The sequence below is a fragment of the Typopeltis vanoorti genome, chromosome 5 (assembly GCF_054136105.1).
Source record: "Typopeltis vanoorti isolate ZY-2024b chromosome 5, IOZ_Tvanoo_1.0, whole genome shotgun sequence".
Taxonomy (NCBI): Eukaryota; Metazoa; Arthropoda; class Arachnida; order Uropygi; family Thelyphonidae; genus Typopeltis; species Typopeltis vanoorti.
This window is the reverse complement of record NC_143553.1, coordinates 94,139,192-94,154,222: the sequence shown is the minus strand read 5'-3', so window position 1 is coordinate 94,154,222 and position 15,031 is coordinate 94,139,192. Positions and strand designations below refer to the sequence as shown.

Genomic DNA, 15,031 nt, shown 5'->3' with positions numbered 1-15,031 from the left:
CTTTCTGTTATTATATTTACTGGACAAGCAAACTTCAAAATAACTAACTTTTTAAAAAATAAACTGGGAACTTTTCTTTCAACATGGCTTATTCAAACTGAAAAAGTATGAACTACTGTGGTGCATTCCAAACAGTCACTTTCTGAAACTCATTACAAAGTATTTCAGATTTTAAACAATCATTTGTCTTTTAAATACAGCACAAATAGATGCAGTGTGGCTTGTGCATTTACAGAGTGAAATGACTGTGCTTTGTTTTCCCATCGCATATAAGTTCGGTAAATATCCTAAAACTATGCTCTCAGAAGAAATGATATCTTCTTTTTTAGTTTTTAAATATATGATTTTTTGTTATCAAATGATCGGCTTTCTCAATAGTTTCCACCAGAGTGACAAGCTTACATCCTTAAGCGAAAGCCACTGGTCCTATTTCAGTTGATACCTATTCTCATCACAAATTTCTCTATTTATGATATCAACCTATCAATCTCAGAATATCCTGCCAATGTGAAATCATACAACTTTGCTTGAAGCCATCATAAACAATCATCTTAATAAAACATTTACAAAGTATTTCACTATTGATAATGCCAGAATTAGTTTCACATTGTAATGTATTGAACACACATACAGAATGAGTACCATTTTGTATCACAAGCACCAGCTAACACTTTTTTTTTTAATGCAACAAATTTAGAAAAAACTATTCTGATATCTGGGTATAAGAATAGTTAATAGTTAAGTCTTCCCATATTCTTTTGTTCCTTTGACTACACTACAGCTGGAGACATTAGAGACAAAATCTTTGGCATCAGACATTACTCTAATGCATCACTCAAATAAAGGTATATTGCATTTTTAATTATATCATCATCCAACCTATTATCATGTTTTTCTTGCTCTCAATACTAGGTAGCTCCATGTTTCTTTCTCATTGTTCTAGAATTTCTGACTAAGTATTCAGTACATTTAAATTTGTCTCTGATCTATGCAACAGATCAGAGACCTTGTTCCACATGCTAATATGGAACAAGTTTTTATTTTTGGGCAGGGGGGGATTGAATCCATGCTTAATTCTCAAAACATGATTGCAGATACATATACAAAATCCTAATACATTAAATGAATTTTATATGCACTGAAGTATTAAAACACAGGTATAAATTAAAATTAAAATGCCACTATAATATACTATATTTGGAGTGCCAAACTATTACATTACAAATATTTGGAACAAATCACTATATGCATACATATATAAATTCATACCCTGCTGCTCGAGAACTGAGTAGTTGTGCCCATATTAAGTCTTCATCAATCCCTTCTTCATTTGGTATAGATGAGGCTTTATATTAAAATAAGAAAAAATACATTTTTTCACCATATGTTTATAATCTGTTAATTTTATAATATCTTTACAACATATTATTATTATTATTTACAATTAATTATTTTGGAGAAAAGATGATAAGGATAGCTTGTAGTACATTAAAAGCAACTGTTTTCTAGTTCTGGTTCTAGTAACTGTTTTTTTTTCTTTTCCAGAGCTGGAATTAACTTAATACTATTGCAATATAGTAGACATGTAGCAATAATACATAAAAATAAAAACTGACATATTTTTTCAAGAGATTCTATTGTCCAAGACATTAATCCTCAATTTATCTGTCTCAGAACAAACCAGAATTTCATTCAGTTTTACTTTACCATTTTGTACAGTAAACATTCATGATGTTGCTTTCAGTTCATTTTCAATGTTTGAATTTTAGTATCTCTCTTTTGCCACTTTCACCAAACTACAGGCTTATTTCTCATTTGTTTTTAAAATTGTGGTTGTTTAATTTGCATCTCATTTGACAATTTGTGCACTACAAACACTACAACTTACAAAGCAAGAACTTCTATTATCCTTAATTCTGATCTCCCAGCCTTTCTTCAAGGAGGTTCAGATAATCTTGACTCAATTACCAATTTCAATGCTCGCAAAACACAATTCTGTATTTATTTCCCACAAAAAATTGTTTCCTTCAGAATTACTCTAACATCAAGTCTCTCTTGATATAAGCATATTACAAACAAAAAGGCATAACACATTGCCTCTCCAGAGCATCCAAAAGCTGTATAGAAAGGCTTAAGTGTCAATGATTCATAACAATGCTTAATGATATAAACAACACCAAGAGAGGAAAAAAAAAAACATTACTAAATAATAATTTATAATAAGCTAATAATTTGCTGGTTTTTTAACCAGCATTACTAGTGAAATATTAGTGAGTTTAGACCGTTAAGTATTATTATGAATCCAAAATACTGGAATTAACTCTTCTGCTCAAGACATTACTTTACCTTCAAACAATTATTAACACTATACAAATCAAAAATCTACCCATCTATCAAATACTGCTATCCTATCTGGGATAGCAGATGCCTCTAAGAGCTCCTTAAATATACTTGACTCAACACAGAAGAGGACAATTAGGTTGATTATGATCTGTCTCTTGCTAATGCCCCTCCAATCACTTTCACATTCGATTTCTGATGCATGGATCTTCTACAAATATTTCTATGGTAATTGTTCATATGAACTAGCATAGATAATACCTCCACTCTCTAGTAAATTCAATGAATCACAGGCAGCTACTGCAAAGCACCCTTTCAGAGTTTAACTCCAACTCGCAGAACTAGTTTCTCTTTCTCTTCTTTCATTTCTTTACTGGAACTTGTTCTGCAGTCATGCCCCTTATGTATTTCCAAAATAATGCAATAGATGTGTTCAAATCAAATATGAACAAGTTTCTCCTTTCCCTAATTCTATTTTTCCATTAGAATATTGCAATGTGCAATCTAGACAATTGGATTTCTTTCTTTCTAGAAGCACTACCACCAAAAAATGACTTATGAATAATAGAGTAAACAACAACAAAATCCTCTTTGTGATTATTCATCAAATGAGTCACTTCATGCAAGCCTTCATGCAGTGGGAATCTTTGTGATATGTGCCACTGGGCATAAAGAGGATAGGTAGGCAGGTAAGTATACTAACTTTTCATAATAGCAGCAGTGGCAAAGATGGTCAGTGAGAGAATTCAGAAATAGGTGGATAAGAATATGATACTCTATGATGGTTTGATGGTTATGATTTTGAAATGGGAAAGTGGACAATAAGTTATTTGCGACTATGGATCCACAGAACACAATACAAAAAGTACGAAACTGAAAAATCCCAACCAAAGCCTTGTAGATACAATGCTATGCAAAATTTTTATGATATCAAACTATTCACTATAACAAATCATTCCTGAAGCAATAAGTATGGCTGACTTCAGAAGAATTCTGAATTCAAGTAAATACCATTTCTATTGAAAATTTAAACACCAGAGTACAAAACAGAGACAAAAATTTGGTCTTAAACATGTTTAAAGCAAAATATCTTAAACTGAACAACAAATGTTGGAAAGAAATTAAAACTGATCAACATGCAGCATGAATAAGTTAATGAATTTTATATGGAAATGGATTGGACGTATACTGACGATAGACAGAGGAGAGATTCCAAGTAACTTTGACATGGAATGCAGAAGAAAAAAGAAAAGAAGGACTAACTAATTTGACAAAGAATGACAGAAAAAGAAAAAAGATGGCTGGTTGGGAGAGCAGAAGATTGCAAAAGACAGAGTTAACTAGAGAAGATGAATCTTTGTGATATGTGCCACTGGGCATAAAGAGGATAGGTAGGCAGGTAAGTATACTAACTTTTCATAATAGCAGCAGTGGCAAAGATGGTCAGTGAGAGAATTCAGAAATAGGTGGATAAGAATATGATACTCTATGATGGTGTGTGTGTGGTGGGGGGGGATATGGCTTTGTGATCATGGCTTGGTAATTTACTAATGTCTTATAATAGTGATGGCCGTTTGGGATATAGGGAATGAAGACATGTAAGAGGATGCTATATATTGAACTCTGTTATGCAAATTAGAACAAATGGGAATGGATATGAAGTTAGTGATATGGATATGAGGGGGTGGATGATGGACAGATATTAAAAAGTAGTATATGGAGAAGTAGAATCCAGGAGAAAGTTCGGTGACTAGTGGTGTGCCACGACTCTCTGCTTGGAACACTGCTGTTTAATTTGTAGATGTTAGTATTATTTCCCAAGCTTTAATGTAGCCCAAAGACTCATCATGGGAGGTCGAACTCATATACCACAATAACTATGAAACTTTGCTGATTTGAAAACATTCAGTGTTGGAGCACCCACTCTGAAAATGCATTCCACTCATTCACCATCTGACATGCAAAAAATCTCCTTTTCACTTTGTTACTCAGATGATCTTGGTACAGTTTTCAAGAATGATCTCTTGTTCTTCCATCACCCTATGCAATAATTTCTCTGTATCTTTCTGATAAGTTTATCTCACCAAATTATACAAGGCATGTCCAGAAAGTAAGTCTGTTCACAAATTACTGCCAAATAAAATATGAGAGGGGAGTTGTGCATACATTGTAGCATAGAGTGATTCATTAACTAGCTGTTGACCATTTTACTTTTCACATTATTGTTTTTGTCTTCTATGAATAATTTATATTGAGTGCTGAGATAAAAATCCGACCAGCTGTGAGGTTCGTGATGTGATATGGTTTTTGTTGGCAGAAAATAATAGTAATGCAGAAATTCACCAATGACTGAGTAAGGTTTATGAACATAATGTTATGAGTGACAATAAGGTTACGCAATGGTGTCATTTGTTTAAAGAAGGACACAACGATGTTCATGATGAAAAGTGCAGTGGCCGGCCAAGTGCAGTGACAGATAAGCTGGGATGTAAGAAATTTTGTGCTAGATAGGTCCCAACAATGTGCATAAACAGCAACATGTGGAATCAAATCAAAAATTTTGAAGTGTTATGAAAATGAAGGAGATGAACTTTTTTCCTCATGTCATGACTGGGGATGAAAAGTGGATTTCGTACACAAATCTTGAGTCAAAACAACAATCAATGCAGTGGTTTCATTCATCATCTCTGAAAGCAAAAAAAAAATTCGAACAGGCACCATTAGTTAAAAAAAAGGAGACCACTGCTTCTGGGATTGAAAAGGGATTTTGCTTGTCAATTTTCCTCAGTGAGGAACATCAATTAATGTTAATGCATATTGTGAAATGTTGAAGAAACTCAAATGAGCAATTCAGTAAATTCAGAAGTTTGGGTGGAACTTTTTTGACCACCAACCCTACAGCCTTGACATTGTGCCCAGTGATACCTCTTGTTCCTGTATATGAAGCAGTAGCTCCCATCTCAGTGCTTTGAAGAAGATGAAATGAAGAACAGCATGACTCACTGGATGAACTCATTGGTGCAGACTTTTTTCATGTGGTATTATTATTATTATTATTATGGGCAATTCCAAAGAGTCGACAGACTCATCGAGGGAGGCCCTAACATCATGTCAAGAACAACTATTCGACATTCACACAGTATCTATCATACCTCGTCTTGAACTCATTCACAGTCGTAGCACCCACAACAGACTCTGGCAGCTTATTCCACTCATTCACCACTCTCCAAGTAAAAAACCTAGCTCTAACACCCCTGCTAACCACATTCTTGCCCAGCTGCCACGTATGGGCCCCTAGTCTTCCCACCACCAGTCCTATTCTCAAAAATATCTTCTGGATTACTCTTATAGAAACCCTTCAGTAATTTGAATGTCTCAATCATATCACCCCTTCTCTGCCTATCGATCAATTTTTGCAACCCACAAATCTTCAACCAGTTCTCATAAGGTTCATTCCACAGACCAGCTATCATCTTGTTCACTCATCTCTGGATCCTCTCCACCTTCTCCCCATCAAGAAGAAACCTTGGTGCCCATATCTGGGCACAGTAGTCTAGATGGGGGTCTTATCAAGGCTCGATACAGAGGAACAATAACTTGTGTGCCTCTGCTTGTTAAAGTATTTTTCAGAAGCCAAGTGATTTGATGAGCTGATTTAGCCACTTTTGCAATGTGCCCCCCCCCCCCCCCCAAACTTCAATTCCCTATCCACCAACACTCCCAAATCCCTGGCCTCATCAATCTCCTGGAGTACGGTTCCACCAATGTGATATACTGCTGCTATTCTTTTCACCCCAAAATGCATAACCTTGCACTTTGCCACATTAAATTGACATCCGTTTTCCCTAGCCCAGTCCTCCAAACTATCCAAATCATCCTGTAAAATTTTGACATCCTGTGCACTCACAATTGCTCTACCCAACTTTGCATCATCAGCAAACAAGTGAACACTTCCTCTCAGATCCTTTCCTATATCATTGATGAACAAATTGAAAAGTAGTGGTCCAAGAACATAGCCCTGCAGCACACCACTAGTCACAAGCCATCTTTTGGACTCAACTCCTGCATAAACCACTCTCTGGTATCTCTCCTTCAACCACCCTCCTATCCATCTCACCAACCCTATATCTATCCCCATCTGCTCCAGTTTACTGATTAGGGTTCCATGTGGTATCCTGTCAAAGGCCTTGGCAAGGTCCAGTAGAATCACTGTAAACCCATTACCCTTATCCAGTTCAGCCGTCACTGTGTTATAAAACATGAGCAAGTTACTGAGACATGATCTACCCTTCACAAAACCATGTTGTCCCCCATACAATATCCCATTTTCTTCTATCCCATCCTGTATTCTTTTCTTGACTAAGTTCTCCAAGACCTTGACAACGGTAATTTACAACAGCAGTCTTGGAACCATTTTCCCCTCTTTCCACCCCCTCGGGACTAACCCAGACCCGAGGTATGAAAAAGCTGGTGCCACGATACCAAAAATACCTGGAAGTTAATGGTGACTTAGTTGAAAAATAATGTATATATGTAGGTATTTTATCATATAATAAAACGTTTTTCTTCTTTACCAGTTTTTTTTTTTTTTTTTTATAAATTCTTGACTAGATGTTACTTTCTGGATGTGCCTCATACATCTCAATCATATCACCTCTTCTTCTTCTCCTCCTATTTACAAAGCACAGCAGATCACATTCTCTTAATATATCTTCATATGCAACAGTGCAGAGTCCTGAGACAGTTTTAGTTATTTTCCTCTTGCTCTCTCTCACTCTCCCCCCCCCCTTCATCTCCAATGTTTCCTTATCACCAAATAGCCAGGTGATTAGCTCTGTGCATAGAAATCTAAATAAAGCCTGATTACAGCAGAACAATCACCTCATTATCCATACATGTAAAAGATTCTTTGCATCATAACATCCACCATATTGGTAATCCTTAGAACTTGGAGATGTGTCCCCTGAACTTCAATTCCCTAACTACCAAGAACCTAAGATCCCTTGTCTCCTCCACCTCCTGAAGCCAAGTTCCTCCAACATGATAAAACTTATTCCATCTTATCTGGCCAAAGTGCATAACTTTACACTTAGCAACATTGAAGTGACATCCCCCTTCTCCATTCGAAACCACCAACCAAATAACAATATACCTTTCCTATCACACTATTATCTTTTATCCTTCTCAACAATCTCCTTGTTCCCAGTCAAGTCATTTGCTCCTACTACCACTACCAACTGTTTTGTTCACTTATTCTTCACATCCAATATATTAATCACTCTATTCATTGTACTTCCCAGAAAACAAACCTTGTGTATCTTCTTGTTCACCACACCTCTAATAATTCAATCCCCATACAACGCCATGCATGAGTCCTTTATTAAATCTTTCATATCAACATCATTCATTCTCATCTTCTTCACTCTTCCATATATATCTGTAATTCTCTTCAGTTCATTCTGCATCTGCTTCATCCCTCACCTCATCTTCACTAACTAAGCCTTCCATGCATCATTTTTTCGCTATCATTCATTCTTGTTATCTTATCATCAGTCACATAAGCTTGTTTACTGTCAACACTAGTCACATCTTACCGTCAAATGCATTCTGTTTTTCAACATTATTATTGCATGCTTTATCATCAACTGAACTCTTTTTCTTGCTATCACTTCCACACACACTTTTTGAACATTCACATAGTCTTCCTCAACTACTGTTTCAGTTATGATGCTATGTTCCCTACATTCTATACATATATTCTATTTTCTATACAGAATATATATTCTACACTCCATAATCCTCATATCATCTTTGTAATTCTTATATGCAGCCTTTCTACAGCTTCTTTATCCCTCTAGAAACTAGGTCAGAAATCTTTGCACAGTAGTCACCTGGATGTGCAACTCTATTAAGGCTTTGTAAAGAGGCACAATAACTTCCACATCCTTACATGTCAATGTTTGTTTCAACATCACAATTATTATTCCACCAAGTGAAAGAACTTCCCAGTGTCAACCCTGTAACTATCTCTCAACAGGTAAAAGTCTCAATCATATCACCTCTCCTTCTTCTATCTACCAACCTCTGCACTCCACATTCTCTCAGCCAATCCTCATAACCAACATTGTATAGTCCTGAAATCATCTTTGTTATCTGCCTCTGTATCCTTTCCACAATTAATTTATCCCCTTCAAATCCTGGGGACCAAATTTGAGAACAACAGTCCAAGTGTGGTCCTGATAAGGGATTTATACAATGGAATGACAACTGTTTTCTCTGTAGGTCAGCAACCTTCTCAGTATTGCAGCAATCCTCTGGGTTACCTTCACCATGTTTGTAATATGTTGCCTGAATTTCAGGTTTCTATCCATAATCACTCCTCAAATCTCTTGTCTCCCCTACTTTCTCCAGTACAGCTCCTACCGCAGAGTATGCTGCTTCCCATCGATGTATCCCAAACTTTAAGACTTTACATTTTGCTGCATTAAACTGACACCTCCATTCATTTGCCCATCTATCCAATTTATTCAAATCCTCTTGCAGGGCTACCAGAACTGCATTATTACTAATAACCCTTCCCAGGTTCACATCACCTGCAAACAACTGAACATCCCTTTGCCATCTACTTACAATGTCATAGATTTAAACATTAAACAATACAGGTCCCAGTACTGAGCTCTGTGAGACCCCACTTGCAACCTTTTGCCTCGTTGATTATTGCTTCCCCCCCACCATACACAACTCTCTAATACCTACCAATCCTGAATTCAGTTGATTAACCTGACATCTAAACCCATGTGCTGCAACTTAAATATCAGCTTATCATGTGGCACCCTGTCAAATACTTTTGCAAAATCCAAAAAAAATAGCAGAATATGCTTTTCCCTCATCAAGCGTTCCTGTCAAGTTATTATAAAAGGCAATCATATTACTAAGGCAAGATTGCCCCTTCACAAATCCATGTTATTATTATTATTATTATGGGTATCTCCATGGAGACAGTAGACTCATCGCAGGAGACCCAAACTAGCAAAACAACATCTGTCATATCTCTTCTTGAATTCATTTACAGACGAAGAGCTCACAACTAAGTCAGGCAATGAATTCCACTCGTTCACCACCCTCCAGGCAAAATATCTTGTTCTGACACCTTTGTTAACCACACTCTTCTTTAATTTCCAGAGATGACCTCTTGTTCTTCCATCACTATCACACAGCTGAAACATTTACCCTGCATCAATCCTATAAAAACATTTCAGTAATTTAAATGTTTCTATCATATCCCCTCTACTTCGCCTATCAACCAATCTCTGCAATCCACAAGCTCTCATTCTATCAATATAGGGAGCATTTTTTATATCACTCACCAACTTGGTCACTCTTCTCTGAACCCTCTCCACATTCTCCTCATCTCCAAGGAATCCAGGTGACCAGACCTGAGCACAGTAATCCAAATGTGGAAGTATCAATGCCTTATAAAGGGGAATAATAACTTCTTTATCTCTGGATGTCAGTGTGTTCCTTAACAACCAAGTAATCCTATGTGCAATCTTGGACACCTTAGCAATGTGTCCTCTGAACTTCATCTCCCTATCTACCAACACCCCTAAGTCCCTAGCCTCATCAATCTCTTGGAGTACCTTTCCATCAATGTAGTAAACAGCTGGAAATCTTTTAATCCCAAAATGCATGACTTTACACTTTTCCACATTGAAGTGACATCCATTATCTTTTGCCCATTTTACCAGTTTATTTAAATCATCCTGCAAACTCTCAACATCAGCTTGATTTTTTATTGCGCTACACAACTTTGCATCATCAGCAAACAACTGAATATCTCCCTTTAAGCCATTTCCTATATCATTTATATACAAATTAAACAACATTGGCCCAAGCACAGAGTCCTGAGGCACACCACTGGTCACCTGCCTCATTCTGGACTCGGCTCCTCCATACACCACCTTATGGTATCTCTCCCTGAGCCATTCTCCTATCCATATCACTAATTTAATATCCATTCCCATCTGCTCCAATTTGCATAATAGTGTTCTATGGGGGTATCCTGTCAAAAGCCTTAGCAAAATCCAGAAGTACCACTGTGTAGCCTGTTCCTTTGTCCAACTCAGATGTTATTCTATTATGAATAGTTAATAGATTGCTAAGGCAGGATCTACCTTTAACAAAACCATGTTGGCCTCTATGGAGTATCATATCCTGATCCACCCATTTTGGAATTTTGTCTTTAACCAACTTTTCCAATACTTTTACCACTACTCCTGAGATGGTGATTGGTCTGTAATTAACCACCGCAATTTTAGAGCCACCCTTATGCAAAGGAACCACTTTGCCTAACTTCCACTCCCTAGGGACCATACCAGAGTTCAAACTTAAATTAAATATCCAAGTAAGAGGGGTTGACAATTAATTTGCACATTCACATAACACCCGAGCTGATATTCCATCTAAGCCCACAGCAGTATTTGCATTTAAAGTTTGCAATATATTTAATACCTCTGATTTTTTAGCTTCAATTCTCACATTAGGTATTGCTACAGGTATAGAGATATCCTCACTTGGATGATAGACTTTTGAAAAGTGATCACTCAGTAACTCAACTATTACATCTGAATTGGTCACCTCAATACCATCAGCACCCACTAAAGTTATCCTTCTGAAGTCATTCTTCCTCTTACTACCACATAACGGAAGAACTCTTTGGCTAAGGTCTTCTCATAATCTGATTTAGCTTTTCTTACTATGCTGGTAACCTTCCTAGCTTGAGCCTTGTACTGCTCATGGGTGTACTGGTCGCCTTTCCCCTAGTAAATTCTCCATAACCTTTTCTTTTTTTGCAGATCAAGCTTCATACTACTGCTCATTCATTTAATGCCTGCCTTGTTTGACCTCCTGACCATGGGGACACAATCTGATATTGCTTTCCTCAGATACCCGCTGATTTTATCCCATGCACTGCTAACATCTTTCCCTTGCAATATGTTCTGCCAAGGGATGGCTGCAAGTTCACTCCGAAGCTTGTTATAATTGCCTAACCTGTAGTTCCATATATACCCCTTCTTAACAGAAAAATCCACAGATTTTGCAACCTCCCAAGTCAATACCACATGATCGCTTTCACCAATTGGAGGCAACGAGGACACCTTACTTATGCATATAACCTCTGAAACAATGTTGACTCTCACAGATAACATTACCCTCATATGTCCAATGCTGTATATGGTCCCTCACTAATTTCTCCAAGATCTTAAATCTTAACAACTACTGATGAACAGAAACTGGTCTATAATTTGACACTTCCAGTCTGTTACCGTCCTTATGCAATGCCACTATCTTACCTTCTTTCCATTCCTTGAGTACCTTTCTCGTAGCAAGACTTGTATTGAAAAGCCAGGTCAATGGAGCTGTTAGTTCTTTAGCACATTGTCTCAAAACCTGTGGCAAAATTCCATCCATTCATTCTATTCCCATTTTTACCCAACAATGTTATTCTTCAACAATCATTTCACCTCCCACTGACCACATAACTAAAAAATTCCCTATGATTTTCTTTGGATCTTAGGGCCAATCTCTTCTCATATTCCAGTTTTGCCTTCCTTACCATACTAGTCACTCTCCTGGCCTGAATCTTATATTCTTCATACATTCATGCTCTCCACCCACTGTCCTTATTTCTCTTCCATAACCTCTTTGTGATCTGCAGTTCTTGTTTGATATTGTTTGTCATCCACTTTACAACAAATTGTGTCCTCTTCTTCACTCGTGGAATACAGCTTACTATTGCTACTAACAAATATTCCTTCATAATTTCCCAAGCACTAATGATATCTTGCCCTTCCAATTCCTCCCTCCATGGAACTGCTCCAAGTTGATATCAAAGACTATTATAATCACCTGCCTTCTAATTCCATGTATATTCCCTTCTCTTTGATACTCCTGCATGTGTATTCATCTTCCAAGTCAAAACCACATGGTCACTCTCTCTCCAACTGGGGGAAAAGATGCTATCTCAGTTATAATCAGCTCTTCTGATGCTATGACCAAATCCAAAACTCTTGAACAGTTATACTCTGAATTGTATTTGCCATTTTTGTTATGTGATCTTTGAACCTCAACTTTTATCCACCATAACTTCAAGATCTCTAGACTCGTCAATTACTCCAAACATAATCCCACCAATATAATATGCTGTTGGATATCGCATGATGACAAATTGCATAACTTTACACTTACTAACACTGGAATGACAACAATTATCATTTACCCACACTTCCAGACTCTTCAAATCACCCCTTGAAATGCTGTATATCAGCAGCATCTCCGATTGCTCTGCCTATCTTTGCATCATCAGCAAACAACTGAAGATTATCCTGTCAAACCCCATTCTAATATTTTTAACATATAGATTAAAGAGGCTGTGAATAAGCTACTGTAAATTTGTGCTCCTGCATTTTATCGTTACTGCAAGTATTTTTCATCCAAATTGATCATTAAATGGAAATCTTAATAGTGGGTACTAAGGAGTGATTACTTCTGCAGCAAAGATGGTGGCAACAAAAGCCACCAATGAACGAGCACCCCCCCATGTCCTGCCAGTGCAGCAACTGTAAAATTCATGTCACCAATTAAAAAACGGGTATATTGTGCAAGTTCTGTTGTTACTGACTACATGTTTCCTGCGCAAAAATAGATTAAACACCACACAAGCTATTTATTGACCTCAGCAAGTCCTTTTTCTGTTCACTGTGCCTCCCTTCTGTAAAACAGCTCCTGAACTAAGGCAAATGAATCAAAAACCCTCGAACAGTACATCAATGCTATGAATGAAACTTTTCCCTCCAAAATACAAACAGTGGAAACTAAGCTTGAACTACATGACCTAATTGCATCAACAGTACATGACTCGATGGAGGCCAAAAACAAAAAATTCAACACCGTTACTTTGAACTTTCGAAGGAAAAAGGAAAATCACTAAAAGAAGACATCATCAAAAGAATGCAACATCGATTCTAAAAATATCATCTGGTGCCACTGTTTTGGATCCATTAATAAAAGAAAGGATGGAATGAACTTTCCACACCTTGTAAAAGTGACTTGTGATACATCAACAAGCACATCTAAATTAATAACAGTGATCAACAATATGTTCAAAGACACTTACCCCAAATTGCGCATACATGCTCGACCGGACCTAACATTTGCTCAGAGGGAACAAGGATGCTGTCTTTAAAGACAACTTGAAGAAAAATGTCAAAATGGACACAACAGTTGGATCATCAACTATAAACAAGTTAAATTAGTGCAAAAATCAAGTGATACCACTAGTAGCCACCATGGAGATTAGTATGCTGGCACTGCATAGGAAATGCGCAAGACCCTTGCAGTTAAACATATGCCTCACAAAACCATGCATATCCACTTCACCAAGACACGTGGCATAAACTCCAACTTTAATAATGTCCATTTGCATCTTCAGTCTACCAAAATGTGCCTACTCTTTCTGTCAGAAACTCAAATCTCACATCCCCAGCACTATTCATCTCAACTTTCCAAACTACACACACTTTAACTGCTTTCAATCCAAGGGTTGAAAGTAGTTAAATCTGCTTTGATATACCATGCCAGAGGACACCCAACTATGATCTTTGGTTGGAAATATCCCTTCCTCGCTATGTCATATTCATTTGCTGTCTCTATTGTTTCCACAATGCAACAACCACTCTAAGCTCTTTAATTTCCTCTCCATAAAAATTGATTTTCTCCAGTCCCACTTTCTCAACAGTGAAATCATCCTCCTAGGAGATTTCATTGCCTACAACACCAACTTGCTTTCCTCCTCCAGCTGTACAGATCTTGCGGACAGAGATGCTGAAACATTTGCCATCACTAACAATCTTACACAACTTGTTCAGATGCCAACCAGAATACTTGATAACCTGAAAAACTCCCCCAAACACCCTAGATCTCTTCCTCACCAATGAACCTTCCAAATACACAGGGAATGTAGTGGGCCCCCTTAGGTAATTCTGAACACAATCTAGTGCACATCTCCCCCCCCCCATGCAACAATGCTTACACAGTCACTCCCATACAACAATAGTTTGGCATTATAACAGTGCCAGTTGGGACAGCCTCTGTGATTTCTACGCTTCATTCCTATAGTCACCACCAAACTTATCAAATCCTCAGCGGCATGGAAACATACATTCTCCACACTACTCTGACCTGCCATTCCCAAACTAAACCCAGGTTCTCCAAAAGATGCCCGAAGGCTGTACAAATGAATAACCAAACATAATTGGCTCAAATCAAGAACTCCATCCCCCTTTAAAGCTTATACTCAAGTCCAAAATAGATACAAAAAAACAATCAATGCTTCCAAAACAGAGTTCAAAAGAGCAAAAAGCAGGAAACTACAACTTGTCTAAATGGCAACCAAGCCTTTTGGTCTCTCGCCAAAGCAATTGGTTGTAATTTTTGCCCAACACTTTTCCCACCACCTACCATCTGGATATGACAGGGGTGGTGGGAAAAATGTTAGGCAAAAGTTACTACCAATTGCTTTGGAGAAAGACCAAAAGGCTTGGCTGCTCTATTGCATCATCACCCACAGAAAAAGCCAATCTCCTGGCCTCACACTTTGCTTCTCATGCATGCATAACTGACAATGGTAAAC

The 15,031-nt window shown here is 37.4% G+C and overlaps 1 protein-coding gene across 1 annotated transcript in view; it reads right to left on the bottom strand.

Moving 5' to 3' along the window:
• Nucleotides 1-15,031, bottom strand: part of LOC150106660 (calpain-15-like) — a 406,958-nt gene that overhangs the window by 202,618 nt on the left and 189,309 nt on the right. Inside the window, exon 6 of the mRNA XM_090393252.1 lies at nucleotides 1,270-1,345. Coding sequence (XP_090249378.1) covers nucleotides 1,270-1,345 — 76 coding nt within the window. The remainder of the gene's footprint in view (nucleotides 1-1,269; nucleotides 1,346-15,031) is intronic.